At 41.6% G+C, this 18,268-nt stretch overlaps 1 protein-coding gene across 3 annotated transcripts in view; it reads left to right on the forward strand.

Moving 5' to 3' along the window:
• DYM (dymeclin) overlaps nucleotides 1-18,268 on the forward strand; it is a 337,693-nt gene that overhangs the window by 61,835 nt on the left and 257,590 nt on the right. For all 3 annotated transcript variants that reach the window (XM_063453857.1, XM_063453858.1, XM_063453855.1), the window contains exons 3-5: nucleotides 7,655-7,707; nucleotides 12,297-12,390; nucleotides 13,234-13,367. In XM_063453857.1, coding sequence (XP_063309927.1) covers nucleotides 7,655-7,707; nucleotides 12,297-12,390; nucleotides 13,234-13,367 — 281 coding nt within the window. The remainder of the gene's footprint in view (nucleotides 1-7,654; nucleotides 7,708-12,296; nucleotides 12,391-13,233; nucleotides 13,368-18,268) is intronic.

Below are 18,268 nucleotides of genomic sequence, written 5' to 3' on the forward strand. Positions count from 1 at the left end.
ATTTTGAAAGAGTTTTTTGAAGGAGTGGAGACTGGGTGAATGTCTAATAGCTAGGAGAAGGGCAGAACGCTAGTAAAGGTGCAGTATTTAATGCGAGCATCAGAGATAGCAGTACGAACAGAGGATAGACTTAGGTCTTCGGCAGAACGTAGGGGCCTAGATGGGACATATTTGTGTATTAGTAAAAAATAGGAAGGTCAGAGCAGCATTGTGAGCAAGTACCAGGATCTTAAATTAAGCCTTATATCTTACGGGAAGCCAATGGAGGGACTGACAGAGGGGGAGGCGTGGGCGGATGTGAAGATGACCCTCGCCGCTGCATTTATTATAGACTGTAATGGGGCAAGTTGGGAACACGTAAGACCACTGAGAAGCGGATTACAGTAGTCCAGGTTAGAGAGGACAGTGGCATGGACAAGCACCTTAGCCGTATCAGGCGTTAAATAGAGGCAGATGCGCACTATGTTTTTGAAATGGAAGTGGCAGTATTTGGCGATTGATTGGACATGAGGGGCGAAAGAGAGGTCAGAGTCAAAGAACACCTAGGTGGCTAGCATTCGAGGTAGAGCTCCATGGTCCAGTTCTGATGTACTTCCGTAGGTGGACAGTGCAACCCCATACAAAGCAAACTGTGATGCACTGTATGTTTTGACACCTTTCTATAATGGCCAGCATTAAGTTTTTCGAAAATTTGAGCTACAGTCTGTGTGATCAGACCAGACGTGCTAGTCTTCATTCCACATGTGCACCAATGACCCTTGTTTGCCCTTGACCCTGAGTCGGTTCACTGATTATCCTTCATTGCACCACTTTTGGTAGGTACTGACCAATGCATACCAGGAACAGCCCACAGGACTTGTAGTTTTGAAGATACTCTGACCCAGTCATCTAGCCATCACTATTTTGCCCTTGCCAAAGTCTTTCAGATGTTTTTCCTTGCTCAATTTTCCCGATTCTAACACATGGAAGAACTGACTGTTCACTTGTTGCCTAATATATCCCTCGCCTTGACAGGTGCCATTGTAATGATATAATTGTTATTTATGTCACACACATTCACACATGCAAACACTTTTTGTTTTTCAAAGCAAAGTCCCTTCCTGCACAAACCCTCTCATCCATGACTGTGCAGTAAAATCTTCACCAGTATATTGGTGCTCATATTGCTCCAGAATACTTTTTTTTTTTTATTCTTTTCATTTTTTTGGAACAAGGCCTGTGTGAAATCTTATGCCGTTTGAGATTAGAAACTTGCAGTCTTCTCCATTTAAAATTTAATATGTTTTTTGCACATCCGTCCTATGATTTATGCTGCATTTCCACAGAGAATTCACATCACAGAAGTAAGTATATTATGAGTTTCCAAAAGAGTGACATCTTGTAGCTTTGGATCTCTCCCATTTTTGTTATGTTCGTGGACATTTGCTTTCAATTAGTGATGTATATGCAGCCAGAACCTAAGACCACCTTGGAGATAAAATTAAGATTTCCAAGAAACATACCAGAGAGCAAGTTTAGTATTGGAAATGAGGAGACTGGGATAAGAAAATGTAGCTCTGACCAAAAAGAGACTGTTAACATTTTAGGGCTCACGATGCACAAAAAAACCTTTCAAGAAATTACAAAACAGATTGAGAGCTTTGTGGACATGATCTCGTGTCCTCCACCCTCAGTGTCTGTAAAGTATTTCCGCTGTTTGTAGACATCAAAATCCCACCATGTATTCAACGTGGCAAAAAAATCAAATCCTCAAAATGTGCCCCCTGACCTTCCCACACAATGTCCTATCTCTCCCTTTTTGGAAGGAAAGATGTTTTCCAGCTTCTAAGCTGGAGGTAAAAAGCATTTCCAAGTTCATTTTACCCCTTTTGGTTTTTTTTTTTTAATTCTTTATTTTTCCATGCATATATTTAAACATAACAATCGTTCATGTCTTGCCCCAACGGCAGGGACATGTTAGGAGGGAACAGCGCATAACAGTTGTGGCAAAGAAATTAAATGCACATTTTTTTTTTATATTATTTTTTTTAAAAGCTAGACATCAGGTGTAAACAAAGTGGTAGTCAGAGATGTGGTAACACTGCAGGTAATAAAACACAGGTTGTATTGGCTGGCTCTGAGTGAGAAGTTTAATTAGATAAACTAGTGCTGTACCCCTGTGACACATTGGGCCATTGAGAGTCCTAACAGTTGGCTGATTAATCACAGCTTGTGCTAGCTAATGTGTGTAGTTGGTTAGACATAGTGTTTAGTATTATACGTATGTTTCCAAGCTATCATACAAATGATATGCAGTGTCAGGAGTTAACTAAGTATATTTGCTGACGCTTGTGGGAAGGCGATCTAATCATCAATTTACAAAAAAGAAAAACAAGAAACCAAAGGAAAAAATAAAAAGACATAAAAAGACATCAGTTATTCATGTGTTTGCTTTGTTAAGGTATGCAGTTTTGCCTGTGCGGTTGCTGTTACTGAGATCTTAGTATAACCGGTATTAAACACCTGGATCATGCGGTTAGGCTGCTGCTTAGCAGATTAAGGTATGGGCTTAGGTAGATAATACATAAACTACAGGAATTGAATCATCTGCAGTACAAACATGTTGGGTGAACATGTCTAACCATCCGGCATTATTCACGTAGATTGTAGGCAGGTTAGGTGATGTATGTCAGGCTTAATTAGCTAAACTAGATCATTGTAGTTTAAGTGAAAACGTAATAGATTAGATAAAAACCTGCCAACTATGCCATTAAGGAATAAACAAATATACCAAGATCTCTGATGTGAGATGCAGCGTCTATGTCGAGGATGGAAAGTAAAAAGCAAACCTAAAAAACTAAACAACAAAAAACAGACAGCTTGTGCATATGCACTGTGGTGCCCTGCCTTAGTCCGAGTCCGTAAGTGTTTTAGTCACTGCCGCTTCCTGGCTGCGGCTGGTGGAGGTCTGGGAGAGTAGCGGTCGCCTGCGGAGGACCTCGCTTGGGGTCATGGGCGTTGTGCCGAATGTCCTGATGTTGGTGGTCGTGTCTGCCTCCTGTTGTTGAGGTAAATCTCAGGGTGAGTGTGGGTGTTGTGAGGCCTGGGAGCCTCTTTAGTCGTTGGGGATTCCAGCGGGGAAGTGGGGAGGTTAGGGCCGCTTCTGGCTGACTAGCTTGTGTGGTAAGATGGTCTAGGTCGCATTTTTTGCAGCTCCGGTGGTGGTGGTTGCAGCTTGAATTTTGCCCCTTCCCTGTGGGATAAATGGGGTTATCTTGGCCGGGTCCCAGCGGTGCGTTATCTCAGGGTTCCCCGGGGCTTCACTCTCATACAGCTCCGCCGGTGGCAGTCCCAGTGTGGGCAGAAGTGCCTTTGCGCTCTGGAGGTCTGAGACAAGATGTACGGCATCCTCATGCAGTACCTGTAGTGCGCGCTGTGAGCACCAGTGGTATGTGATTTGGTGCGTCCGGAACAGAGCGGTGAATGGTTGAAGGGTCTTACGCCATTGCAATGTTGCCCCCGACAGGTCTGCGTAGAAGGACAAGTCCATATTTTCAAATCTATAGGTGGCTGAGTCCTTTAGGGCTGCGAGGAGCGCCATTTTGTCCGCTGTGCTCCGAAATCTCACCACGAGGTCTCGGGGTGCCGCTTCTGGCGCCCTTCGGGGTTTAGGGATCCGGAAGGCCGCCCCTATGCCGTTGTATTTGGCTTGTTTGGTGGGTATCAGGGTTCCCACGAGCCTCCTCACAAAGTGTGGGAGTTCTTCTGTAGGGACTTCCTCCGCGACTCCTCTCACTTTCAGGTTGTTACGTCGCCTGGAGTCTTCTAGCGCTGCAAAGCGGTGTTCAGTTTTGGCTTGCAGTTGTTTAAGGGCTCTTATCTCTTGTCTGAGCTCCGCTAGTTCGTGTGAGTGTTGTATGGCCGTTAGTTCTGCTGCATCTATGCAGCCTACCAGGCCTGTGAGATCCGCCCTCAGTTGTGCCACGTCTGTCTGTAAGGCCTTCTGTAGGTCCCCCAGCATAGCTTTCAGCAGAGATGCCGTGACGGGTTCCGAGTCTCCCAGGTTCTTGCTCGGTTGTGGCGGCTTGACCGTGGGTAAGTTGTAGGTGGTTTCCTCTGGGTAGTAGTCACCAGAGGAGTCAGAGAAATCCTCGAGCTCGGCGGCCATATTGGGTCCGCACGCGCCTTTTGCCGGACGGAATAAATCACCTATAAATTCCTGTCCTAATGTGTTTTACACCCCACCTCCTATAGAATGTAAGCTCGTTTGAGCAGGGTCCTCTTCAACCTATTGTTCCTGTAAGTTTATTTGTAATTGTCCTATTTATAGTTAAATCCCCCTCTCATAATATTGTAAAGTGCTACGGAATCTGTTGGCGCTATATAAATGGCAATAATAAATAAATAAAAAAAATGGTGGCCCCTGTTTTGGTTCGATCTGGTTTCAGCTTGTTTGTTTTTCTTCCCATTGTCGTTGTGGGCAGTTGGATCTTTGGAAATGAGGTTAGTGTCCCCTAAATCCATTGGATTTCGGCGTTTGGCCTCGGAGCCTCTCTAGTGTGCGACTGCTCTGTTCCAACAGCAAGCTCCGCCCCCCTGTTTTTTTGGTTTTTTTAAACATTGCCGGTCATATCTTTCTTTAATTTGCTTAGGCCATCCAACTGTTTATGATTACTTATAAGCACAATATCAAGCCAGAAATGTTTGAAAATTGGAAGTGTGTCTAAGAAGTTTTTGAAGTTACACTATAGTGCTACAAGTATCATGTTATAATGATGGAGTGCATTATATAAAGAATTATAGCTGTCTCCCTCAATATTTTCTTTTCCCATACACAAGTCTGTTTTCCTTTCTTTTATATACTGTACAGTGTTTCCAGGCTTCTTGGTTCTACATGAAGTAAGATATATCAAACATAGGTGAACAGTGTTACATATTGACAACCTAACAGTGCAGCGCTGACATTGTAGTACAACAGTTGTGATGTTATGAAGTGCTTTATTTGGACACCCAACTCATAGGAACTCCTAATGACTAAAAACTTATTGAGAATGTGGGCCAGAGCCATGTGTAATCAACACTGACATACAAGAAGGCTTAAACACCATAGCCACCATTCTTTGCATGAGGTTCAACATTCTTACCTGCTTTCAGACCTCAAATAGGGTAACAAATTAACCCCTTAGTGACCAGACTGCTTTTCAATTTTCTTACTGTTTGGAGCCAGGGCTGTTGTTTCTGTGGTTTTTGTGTTTAGTTGTAATTTTCCTCTTACTCATTTACTGTACCCTCACATATTATATAATTTTTTTCTCGCCATTAAATGGTCTTTCTAAAGATACCATTATTTTCATCATATCATTTAATTTACTATAAAAAAAAGATAAAATATGATAAAAAAAACAAACACTTTTTCTAACTTTGATCCCCAAAATCTGTTGCGCATCTACAACTGCCAAAAAACACCCCTAACAAATAGTTTCTAAATGTAGTTTAGAAATACCCAATGTTAACATGTTCTTAGCTTTTTGTTTTTGTTTTGCAAGTTATAGGGCAATAAGTACAAATAGCACTTTGCCATTTACAAACCATTTTTTTTCTCCAAATTAACGCAAGTTACATTGTAACACTGATATCTGTCAGGATTGCCTGAATAACCCTTCACCTGTATAAATTTTTTAGAAGAAGACAACCTAAGTTATTAAACTTTGACTCTTTTCATGCTTTTTTCATGCAACTATTTTACTACCAATCTATGCTAAATAAAAAAAATAAAAAAATTGGTGATTTTTTTTGACACACATAGCAATTTAAGAATACATGTACTGAGAACTTTAAGGGTTACTGTGTTAAAGAACACCCCAATATGTGTTCAGCAACATCTCCCGAGTACAGTGATACCACCCATGTATAGGTGTGTCGGGTTCTCTGGGGGCTAAAAGACCTTATTTGGAGGATGCACATTCCAGTTTTCCAATTTGGAATTTTCACAGCTGGTCATCATGCACCCATGTCCTATTTGGGACATTTTTGAAGCCGGCCAATGTAATTTACTCCCATCACACCATATATTTTTGAAAAGTAGGCATCCTAGGGTATTTCAAATGGTGGTATTTTAACACTTTCTATGCACTAATTCTACCACCAGTCTTTGTGGTCATTTTTTTGTTATTTTTCTCTCACATTGTACTTTAGGTATGACTTTTCAATTCCTGTTATGTGTTACTGACAAAGAACACCCCAATATGTGTTCAGCAACATCTCCCCCAATGTACAGGTTTTATGGGTTTTTGCAAACTTACAGGGGTCAAATGTAGGGCTTTTCCATGTTTGCACATTGAAATTTTGCCAGATTGGTTTGCTGGGCCTATGTTGCCTTTGAGACCGTAGAGCGCCCCCAGGAATGAAAATTATCCCCATCATGGCATACCCTTCGTAAAAGTAGGCAACCCACTGTATTCAAAATGGGGTATGTCCAGTTTTTTAGTAGTCACTTAGTCACAAACCCAGGCCAAAATTAGCATTTAAATTATTTTTTTGCATTTTTCACACACAAACTGCAATTTCACTGTTGATATTATCAATATAATACACTTTACTGCTCTAAAACACTCCTATTTGTGTAGAGAAATGACTCACAAGTACAACAGTACCCCTCAAGTACAGATTTTATGGTGATTTGGAAAGTTACAGGGTCAAACATAAGATTTGCCCATTTCTGTTTTTGTAAATTGCTATTTGCCAGATTGGCTATGTTGCCTTTGAGATGGTATGCAGCCCAGAAATGAAAATTACCCCACCATGACATATCATTTGAAAAAGTAGACAACCCAGGGTATTCAAAATGGGGTATGTCCAGTCTTTTGTAGTAGCCACTTATCCACAAACACTTGCCAAAGTTAGCGTTCATATTTGTTTTTTGCATTTTTTTTACACAAAAACTGCACTTTTACTGGTGATTTCCTCACCATGATAAGTTTTACTGTTTTAAATACTCATATTAGTGTTCAGCGAAGTCTCCCGAGTATAACAATACCCCCCCATGTACAGGTTTTATGGTGTTTTGGAAAGTTACAGGGTCAATATAGGGCTTGCCCAGTTCAGTTTGCCAGATTGGTTTGCTGGGTCTGTGTTGCCTTTTGAGACCGCATGGTCTTTACATTTCTCTCATTTAAAAAAAACACCAAAAAAACAGGTGACAGTTGTCCTTTAATTACTACACATTATTAGATTTTTTTGTTTTGTTAATTTTGTATGTATTCTTTACACATAAGTTAATTTATTGGCTAAGAGCACTCAGCCAGAGAATGAATGCCGGTTCAGCCAACATGAGAGGAGGCTTGACGCGCGATGACACCCAAGTGAGAGACAAGCCATTGCAGAATGTTTTGCCCTCTTACCAGAGAAAGGCACCAGGATACTTCTGGCATCATAACCCTACAGTGATGGTAGTGGTTATGTGCTCAGAGTGAGTGTTTAACCACTTTACAGGCTTTTTAAATTTTATTTTCTTGCAACCTTAGGTAGTTTTGTTTGGCACTTTACAAAATAAAAAGTGTACAAAATTGATCCATTGTGAACAGTATTTGTTATTGCGCTTTCTATTCTTGTGAAGCTGCTTCAGGTTTTTTGTTCACATAACATTTAACAGCATTCTTGTTACTTTTTATTTCAGTGCTGATTCAAAAGTCTTGGAAGAAGCTACTCTTTCAATCTGCAAGTCATTACGTAAGTACTTAATTTTACTGGATGAAAATTCAGAGGCCTGCAAACTTACACGCTATTGACAAGCCAGTGCGCTTTTTTTTTTTCATTTTATTTGTTTTTTCATTTTATTCTTTTCTTTTGAGAAGAATAATAGAAGAAAGGAAACTAGTTCCAAAAAAGGTTCATGTCATATAGCCAAGAAAAGCAGGCGCCACAAGTAAAAATTTTAGGAGCCATGTCTTCCTCGATTATGGTATTTATCCAACTATAAATCAGTCACGGCTTTAGAACGTATTTCTTTCTTCTTTGATAAAGTGTATTGGACTGAGCTGTAGCATATCACAGTACATGTTAAAATGCTTTTTAATTTTTTCTGCATATTTTAACATTTTTTATGAGTTTATTAAATTGTTTTTTAATGATGATTTCAGTAGTGATGTGTAGTTTTGACCTAAATGGAAAATTGAGAGTGTTTTATAAGATAAACCAGGTCAAATATTCTACTTTAATTAAAGCAGTCAGTAGTGGGTATGTTGCTTAGAATGCCCCCTTTAAAATGGAAACTGTTACCTCTTCATTTTTCAGAATTATATTTACTTACCCCAGGGCTCGACAAATCCCAGGTGCCAGATTGCCATATCGACTAGGAATTTTGTCCTGGCGCCTGACTTATGTCAAGCCCGAAGCGGCAAGGGAGAATGCAGGCAACCTGTCGGTGTTGTGGGAGAGCAGAGGCGGGCAGACGGCTGCTGCGTGGAATGGAGCTGGGCGGCGAGGGGGGGACCGGTCATCTACCTGCTCTGCTCCCTTGTGCACCCTGCAGTGATGCCGGGAGCTGAAATGTGATGTAATTCCGGCTCGGCATACTAAACAGTGCGTGACAGGGAGCAGAGCAGGGAGATGACAGCAGCCCCACTGGCTGAAATAAAATTAAGCACACTCACTCTATGGCTGAAATAAAATTAAGCACTCTAACACTTTATGGGAGCTAAAATGTAGCCGTAATTTAAGTACCTAGGCCCCGAAAAAGTACCTAGGCGCTTAAGTTGGTCCTTCACTTAAGCTCCAAAAAAGTGTGAGTGTGCTTACTACATATTGAAACTGTGACATGCTTCATTATTAGCTTTCCTTTCTCCTTTGGTTTTATACTCCAAGGACATACCGGCCACAGCTCCCAATGTGTCTATTTCTTCAGTTCATTTGTACAGTTTGCTCTGGCCTTGCCTTGTCTGAGCTGGATTATGTTGTCATTTACTAAATCTTTCACATCAATTTAAAGAAATTGGATTATCTGATTTTTCAATGCTTTATTAAGTGGTGTAAACTCCAGAGAAGTGACAGTTCATGTTTAGCACCTGTTACTAAGAGCTCAGAACAGAATTTAAAGGTGTTTGTGCCAAGTAGAGTGGTAGGAAAACAAACCAAGACCAGAATCTCTGCAAGTTAGACTGAGCGATTATTTATTAAAGTGTGGATTGTCAGAAATACAGAGTGAATTCAAAGGTGATTTACATTTATAGGGTTTCTCCAACCCTTTTTCACAGTTACTAGATTAATTCCCTGTTGGCTTTATTGAAATTTAACATACCTTAACCCAACGCTGGGCGAAGCTTCTGGTGCTGTTTAGTGCTGCTCGGTGCACCCCCATCAGACCTTTTAGGAGCATTTCGGAAGTCCTACAAAGACTTCTCATAGAAGCCTTTGATTTAACCTTTTTACTGGCTCAGATGCATGTGCTCTGAGCCAGCAAGGGAAGAGGGTGTGGCACAGAGGGAGTGCAGGTAATTAAGGGGACACTATAGTCTCCAGAACAGCTACAACTTAATGTAATTGTTCTGGTGAGTATAACCGTTTCCTGCCGGCATTTTCAAAAGGTAGTGTTTCCATTGTCCCCTAGAGACACCTCCAGTGGCCACTCCTCAGATGGCGACTGGAGGTGCTTCCTGGGGCAGCGTCTCCACGATCTGCATGGAGATTCTGAACTTTCCTCATAGAGATGCATTGATTCAATGCATCTCTATGAGGAGGTGCTCATTGGCCAAGACAGCATTTGGCCCGACCCCCGTCCCGCCTCGCCTCCTGGCCAATTTCAGCCAATCCTATGCTTTCCCATTGCAAGAGCTGGGGAAGAAGGACATACGGTTTCCAAACTTAAGCAGGCGTTTGCTTTTCATGAGAGCAGGACAGCACATGTATATATTTGACATATCTTGGCTACAGAGCCAGTTTAGCATACAGAAGGTGTAGTCACCTAGTCCATAGATCAGGTCAGGCAGCTGAGAAAATGGATTTAAATGGAGAGCCAATATTCAAGAAGCCAGTACTTTGTAATTGTGGTACAAGAAAGAAGGACATGTTTGGAACCAGTGTAAGGAAGGGGAAGTTGAATATTACATGGATTTAAGGACTAAAAGTATACTCTAGAACAAGCATGTCAAACTTGTGGGCCACAGGGAATATATTTGCAGCTCGCCTTCCCTGGGGCCACTTTTTGCTGCGACCAGCCGCAAGACTGGAAAGATCTTTCCTGTCTGATCCTTGTCTTCCCTTCCACGGCCACAAGAGTGCAGAGTGGCTGTCTGTCTGCAGAGCAGGCCGCCACTCCTCTTCCCTCCTGCTCGCAGTGCCAGAAGAGTGTCTATCCTGCTTGATCAGAGAAGAGCAGGGCTGGAACTGATCTTAAGGTAGTGGCGGCTCATCTTAAAGTAGGGGAAGAGGGGGTTGGGGGATTTTCCTGTGTAGTGTGTTAAATGGAGGAGGGGACACTGTATTAATTTGAGGAAGGGGGCAAGTGTATTATTTTGAGGGGGGGGGGGCACTGTATTAATATGGGGTAGGGATCCAGTGAATTAATTTGGGGTGGAGGGCAGTGTATTAATTTGGAGAGGGAGGGGAGAAGTGTATTAAATTGGGGGAAGAAGGAGTGTATTAGAGTGGTGTTGGAGGGGCAGTGTGTTAAATTGGGGGGGTAGTGTATTAAATTAGAGTGGGTGTGGGGCAGTGTATTAGTTTGGGTGAAGGGGCATTGTATTAGAGTGGAGGGAGTGGGGCAGTGTATTGGTTTTGTGGGCAATGTATTAGTTTTGTGGGCAGTGTATTAGATTCGTTTTGCATGGAGGCACTAAACGTTCCCTATGGAGATGCTGATTGGCCGCACAGCTTTTTGCCACACATGCACAATAGCCTCCCAATGCTTTCTTACGGGAAAGCATTGGATTGGCTGAGATCATCAAGTTTTATGATCTCAGCCGAAGTGAAGAACAGTCACAGGACTTCAAAATCAACAATATAACGTTATTTGTTTTTTTTACAGCAGTGCAACAGCATACATTCACCATTTCAGTCCCATTACCAAACTTTTCTTAATATGTCAAAGTAGTTGGACTAAAACATTGGTAATATGGAAATGCATGTCTCCTTAAAAAAAAATTAGTTCTTTGAGAGCAAGGTCGTCCAGTCTGTTAGACAACTTTTTTTTATACTGTACTTTTCAAAATAAACCTCTGTGAAAACTGAAGTTTTAGTTTTTTTGCGGCCCACATAAACTTAAATCTTGTTCATTTGGCCCGTGTCAGCCTTTGAGTTTGACATGCTTGCTCTAGATAGAAGAATAGGGCAACAAACCTAAATAAATGGCACATCCATGGCTTCTTGAATGTATGGGATGGAGCTCTAAACCCTGCGCTGTCAGTCTTTAGGGGATCATAGGGCAATGAACCTTTTGCTCTGCATGAGGACATCCAGCGTCTGTATGTCTCCCAGTGCTTTCCTATGGAGAGCGCCTAATGTGCTTACCGTGCATGCGCTTTAGCCCCCCTCTGTCGGGTGACATCGAAGGAGTTGGAGTGTCGAACCAGGTACTAGAGAGACGGTGGGTGAGTACAGAAATTTTTTTTGTGTGTTTTTTTTGGTTTTTTTACCCTCACAGTGCGGGGAGGGGTGTGCGTGCAAGGGAGAGAGGTGCTAGAGGGAAATATAGTTTCTAAAGTATTCCTTGCTCTAAGAGTGCATCTTAGCCAGACTTTGTGTCTCTGATATGTCTTACTATGGACACCATCTTTGCATGAAACTTATGCAAAATCCACATGATTCTCGAAGCCTTAGGGAAAATGCTCATATAACCCGTGTTAGAAGGTGCTCAACTGTGAGAGCACCTGGATGTGTGCCTGATTAGTTGGTGAGACTTAGAAAAAGTGGATCAAGTTATATACTTCTGAACCAAACAAATGTTAAGAGAACACTATAATATTAGGAATACAAAAGTTTATTCCTAACGCTATTGTGTTGCCCTCTGCCCCGCCCTCCCTCACGCCGCAAGCGCATTAGGCACTCCACATAGGAAAGCATTGTTGCAATGCTTCCAATATTAATTATTGCAGTTTCTCAGAAACTGCAATAATTAACATTGCATGGATAAGGGGAAAGGGGCATTGCACCCAGACCCCTTCAATTAGCTAAAGTGGTCTGGGTGCCTATCGTGTCCCTTTAATAAAGCATTAGTTTGTAATATACAAGATCTGTTTTCTAGTTTTGTCTTTTTTACACGGACAGGTTTACAGTATCACACTGAATATTGAGTCATGTTTTTTTTCTTCTTCAATGTTTCACAGTTGAGAACAATCCAAGGACAGGAAATCTCAGTGCTCTAATTAGAGTGTTCCTGCTACGAACAAACGAACTTAAAATATCTGCAGAATGTCAAAAGTAAGTAGAGTTGATTTATTGACACTTTAAGACACATTTTATTTGCCTGTGGTGGCATGGCAAATGGTATGTTAACATACTGTGAAATTGTAGTTGTTGCCAAGGAGTGTGACTCCCATCAACTTGGGCAGACTAGGGTATGTAAGACACAGTGGTACCCTAAGATTGGCCATGTCAGTCACATTGTGTAGTATAGGACCATTTTCCTGGTAAAATAACTGGAAAATGCCACAAGTCTGAAGTAGGACTGCCTCCTACTGTAGACAGTCCTATGGGAATTTGATTTTGGAATTTTGAAACATTTAATTTACAAGGTGATATTATCTCATTCACTTAGATGTCATCCATGTGAATTACACATTGTGAAAGCATAATCTTCCAGATATAACAGTGTTTGGGTAAAATAAATAAAAACCAAATGTTACATTTCCTTGGTTCATCGTCATCATTATTATTATTTATATAGCTCCAACAAATTCTGCAGCGCTATAAAATGGGTTAATTCATATTGTTATGCTATATACCCAGCGGCTGTTTTTTCTGTGTCAGTGCTAGGTAATACATTAGATACATTCAGATCTTTGCAGTTACAGTATGGTGCTAAAGGCTTCCATCTTTTATTCTGCAATACTGGGCTTACTGGCCCACAGGAGTATCAGAACATTTGGTTTTATACCGTTCTCAAGTACAATTTTGTGTTTTCAGATTCTCTCACTATAAACATGTTTTCTATGTACGGTAAATGAGCTTAGTTTTTGTAGGCTGCCAGGGCCGCGTGTTTAATGTTCACATAAAAAGCTTATTTTTGTCTCATACTTTATTTCTAATTTTTTTACCTTTCAGTCAGCTCTTTATCTGGCAGGCTCACAATGCCCTGTTCATAATCTGCTGCTTGCTCAAAGTGTTCATCTGCCACGTCTCTGAGCAGGAGTTGCTTCTTCACTTCACCTATCAAAAGACAGAGCCTGGATTATACGGTGAGCAGAGAGAGGCCCCATCAAAGAAAATGAATGGGCCTCCCACTGGATGTTTACAGTATTAAATTATTGATCCCTAACCATGACACTCTAAATGTTGTGAATCATGGGTTTCATTATGTTCAGCTAGCCACTAGCCATTCGATTGCCTGAGCTTTATGGAATCCTCTTTTATAGAATAGATGTGCACATTTGGTGATCTCTAATAATGTCTGCAGGGGTGTGGGAATTTAAAGGAACACTATAGGGTCAGAAACAGAAGCATGTATTTCTGACCCAATCGTGTTAAAACCACTATTGAGCCCCCTATTGCCTCCCTAAATATAGTCAAATCTTACTTTTTCTTTTCCAAGTCTGCAGCCGCTGGCTCTGCCCCTGATCTGCCTGCTTGTCTGACATCATCAGAAGTGTTGAACAAAAGCCAATCACAATGTTTTCCCATAGGATTGGCTGAGACAGTCAAGGAGGTAGATCAGGGGCAGAGCCAGAACAAGCCAAACACAGCCCTGGTCAATCAGCATCTCCTCATGAAGATGTATTGAATCAATGCATCTATATGAGGAAAGTTCATTGTCTGCATGCAGAGGGAGGAGAAAATGAATGGCAGTGTTTTTTTGTTTTGTGTAATGCATATTGCTGTGGTTTGTATTGGGGAATCGACCAATATTGCTTTGTTAGGGCCGATACCGATAATCTGTGGTCTTTCACTCTGATAGCAGATAACATGTACCGATATTCTGTACATTTACAGTTTTGAAAAAAGAAATACATTTCCTTCAGAAATCTGTCATTAATGGAACATGTTTATTATTTAATGTTTTTTTGTAAATCTTTCTTTTATTGAGTGGTAATACATGCCAGTCAGATTTTGTTATGCTTTCAAGTAAATCTATGTGTGTACTGCATGTAGTGTGTGTTTGTGTAGTGGATGCAGTTTGTGTGTGTAAATATGTGGGATAGAATTCTGTGGCTAATTCTTTTTTAACAATTTTAATTTTCTTACTTCCCTAACTGCCTTTTACCTGAGCTAGGGAGGGGTGATCCAGTGCTCTATGGAGGCTGACAGGGATTTTTAAATTGAATTGGCTCCTGGGACCCAGAACAAGCGCTCTTCTCTTTCTGGCAGATCCTCTCTCCAACTCAGCCGGGGTTATCGAGAGTTGAAGAGCGTTTCTGGAGGCGGCGTGTGCTGGGCTTCTGCCGCTGCCTTCCTTATAGGCCGATACCGATATTGCTGAAAATAATAAATATCGTCTGATAATATCGGCCAGACCGATAATCGGTCGATCTTTAGTGTGTCTTGACTGTCTGTAATTTGCGTGGTATTAGTCTGTGCTGGCTCTCTGTAATATGTGTCAGCTTTGTGTAATGTGTGTTGTCTTTGTGTAATGTATATTGCTGTGGTGTGTGTTTGTTAAGCAGAAGGGGGCAAAATAGAGCACACACTAGCGCCACACACCTAACACTCAGCCAAAACACATCCAGATACATTATTAACTATGGCCCCTGATATTTGATTGGGAGTTAACGTTCTTTTTGCTTCAGGGTCGGAGCATGTGGTCTACACCTCTGGCGGTGCACAGTAATCTTTCCCTTGGACTCAATGAGTCAGAGCATATTCAGTCGGATTTCCAGCTTGCGTTTTGATTCATTAGTGAGTGCTGAAAGGTGAGGGAGTGATTACTGTAGTCTGCAGCTGCCAGAAGCGCAGTAAGCACTCTCCTTGCCTCAACCATTGCCTTCCTAGACTTCCCCGCAGTAGCCCTGATGCTTGTCCACAGCAGGGCTTGAAAGCACCAAAAATTCTGTCTGCCTGGAACTACGTGTCCTTGGCGACCGGCAATAGGAGCTCCACACAACTATGTTAGCCTGGATAGAGACGTCTATCCAAGGGGCCAAAGCGCTCTCTCTGTCTGCTTTTAGATCTACTGTGATTGTGGGAGCTCTAATGTAATTGGTAATTGCATTATATATAGTTTATTTATCCATCTTTTCTGGAATCTTGATAAAGCGCAAACTTTAGTTAAACATGAATAAAACTTGCACGTCCCTGAACAAAATTGTGTGTCCTACCAGATGTCCCCTGGAAACTATGTGAATTCAAATATCTACAGATTGCAGTGTGTCATGAATGGGAAGGTTCAGTACCTAAGGTAGTGCTCACACAAAACCTTTTTAATTTTCCCCATTACAATGGCTCAATCATTAATAGCACTTCTGACCTCAGAGGAAGAGGATATGATGTGCAGGAGCAATGTTTCTTATTTAATTTTACTCATGGCTCAAATTTCCTCGTAGTAAAGCAAACAAAGATTTTTCACAACTGCCGCTGAGCCCAAAAGGATGTCAAGTGTAAAACTAATGTAATAAAACTGTTCTCTTTGTAAGGAATGGACTGATGCAGGCATCACAGAACTGACAGAAAACTCAAATGAAACCTTTACCAGAGAAATGATAAAGGGTTTTTGTTGTTACCATGAAGAGTGATGTATTAAAGGAGTGTGTTCTGCCTCAGGAGGCTTTTTGTCAAGGTACCTACAAATCCAAGACACTGAGTTGCCATGACAACTCAAGGATGAGACCTAGCGCTGAGATTTGTCTCCATTCTACTCTCATCACAATCTCGTATCCCCAGCTCAGCTTATGCCTGTGAAAACCATGCAAGTCACGATCATATAAAAAGCTCTTCTGTCTAATCGTTGATAAAGTGAATTTTTTTTGGAACTTGCTAGTGCTTGAGGAAGAGAATACTGCAATGAGCAAGTGGCTTGGAGGTTGCTGATACTTGAGGACAAACCAATTCTATGGGATCATACCTCTGAGCTGGAGAGGTAGAACCAGAAACCCATTTTTGTATAGGCCAAATAGACAATGGCAGCTGTATCCACTTTTAATTATTCTTTTAAACCTCGATCTCCTGTTTCTCTAAATAACTTCACATGTCCTGTGTGTTGTGATAAAAAAAAAAAAAAAGGTAATAATCTCCTCCAACATTTTTTCCAGTTAAGGAGGATGCCAGGATGCCTATCTCAGCAATGGCATATTAACACAAGTTGTGTTGAAGAGGAGCAATTTGCATCACAGCCCACCGCTCTCCTGCTCTGCCAACGGAGACCAGGGCCTGAGCAGTGCTGCTTCTCTTCACTTTCCTTTTCATCACCATTAGAGTAGACCGCACCTGTCTAGTGTTTGTTTATAACAAAAAATGACAAAATGCATAAAGGTTTGCATGTACTGTCCAGCTGACTCCTGTATGCGTAAGACACAGAATGCCTCCGGTGTTTGCTTCTGTCCAAATGATACCTAGAATAAACATTAATCCATGCTAATTGTGCAGTTCCAAGAGTGACCAAACGAGGGCACCAAAGTAACACTCAAGAACGTTCCTGTCCTAAAAAAGTGTGAAAAAAGGCAACCTACGAACACGGTGTTTCCCAATATACCTAGCATGGGTAGAGAAGTGTTTTAGGCAAAGAGATTCACTTGTTAATATAGGGTCTCTTAATTGTTTGTTTTTCTGTAAGGATCAAGTGAGGTGAAATGAGTGGATGTGAATAAGTGAATGTTTGGTGGGATCATAGAACCCTGTGTCATAAATACATATTTCTTTTTGTTTTTGTGTACTTGGAGCTAATGTTTGATTTTCACAAACTATCTTAGAGTATTTAGTAATTAAACCCGGAATAATACTTACTAGGCAAAAATTGATGAGCTGGAAAAAGTGGGAATATTTTTTTCAACATGGCTTTTATATCTTAGAGTTGCGGTTCTCTTGATAATTTCCTTTAACATTTCTCAGTTTAGGGGATAACGTTCTATGTGTAATTGAGCGACACCCTCCCCTGCCCGAAAAACGAAATTTTGGCTTTCAGACTATCATCTTACTCTGTTTCTCCTATTAAAGGACCACTCTAGTGCCAGGAAAGCATACTCGTTTTCCTGGCACTAGAGTGCCCTGAGGGTGCCCCCACCCTCAGGGACCCACTCCCGCCCGGCTCTGGAAAGGGGAAAAGGGGTAAAACTTACCTTTTTCCAGCGCTGGGCGGGGAGCTCTCCTCCTCCTCTCCGCCTCCGTTCCTCCCCGTCGGCTTAATGCACACGCGCGGCAAGAGCTGCGCGCGCATTCAGCCGGTCACATAGGAAAGCATTCATAATGCTTTCCTATGGACGCTTGCGTGCTCTCACTGTGATTTTCACAGTGAGAATCACGCAAGCGCCTCTAGCGGCTGTCAGTGAGACAGCCACTAGAGAATTAGGGGGAAGGCTTAACTAATTGATAAACATAGCAGTTTCTCTGAAACTGCTATGTTTATAAAACAATTAGTTAACCCTAGCTGGACCTGGCACCCAGACCACTTCATTAAGCTGAAGTGGTCTGGGTGCCTAGAGTGGTCCTTTAAGTAGAAGAGATAGGAATAACCAGATTGCTGTCACAGGTACTCAAATTATTTTTGTGAATGATAGAATACTTTCTTTATGTATCCCTCCAGTAGCTGAGTTTGTAGTATTCCCTGGTAAATCTTGTTCAGTATCCCTCCAGTAGCTGAGTTTGTAGTATTCCCTGGTAAATCTTGTTCAGTATCCCTCCAGTAGCTGAGTTTGAAGTATTCCCTGGTAAATCTTGTTCAGTATCCCTCCAGTAGCCGAGTTTGTAGTATTCCCTGGTAAATCTTGTTCAGTATCCCTCCAGTAGCTGAGTTTGTAGTATTCCCTGGTAAATCTTGTTCAGTATCCCTCCAGTAGCTGAGTTTGTAGTATTCCCTGGTAAATCGTGTTCAGTATCCCTCCAGTAGCGGAGTTTGAAGTACTCCCTCGTAAATCTTGTTCAGTATCCCTCCAGTAGCTGAGTTTGTAGTATTCCCTGGTAAATCTTGTTCAGTATCCCTCCAGTAGCTGAGTTT

The sequence above is a fragment of the Pelobates fuscus genome, chromosome 5 (assembly GCF_036172605.1).
Source record: "Pelobates fuscus isolate aPelFus1 chromosome 5, aPelFus1.pri, whole genome shotgun sequence".
NCBI lineage: Eukaryota > Metazoa > Chordata > Amphibia > Anura > Pelobatidae > Pelobates > Pelobates fuscus.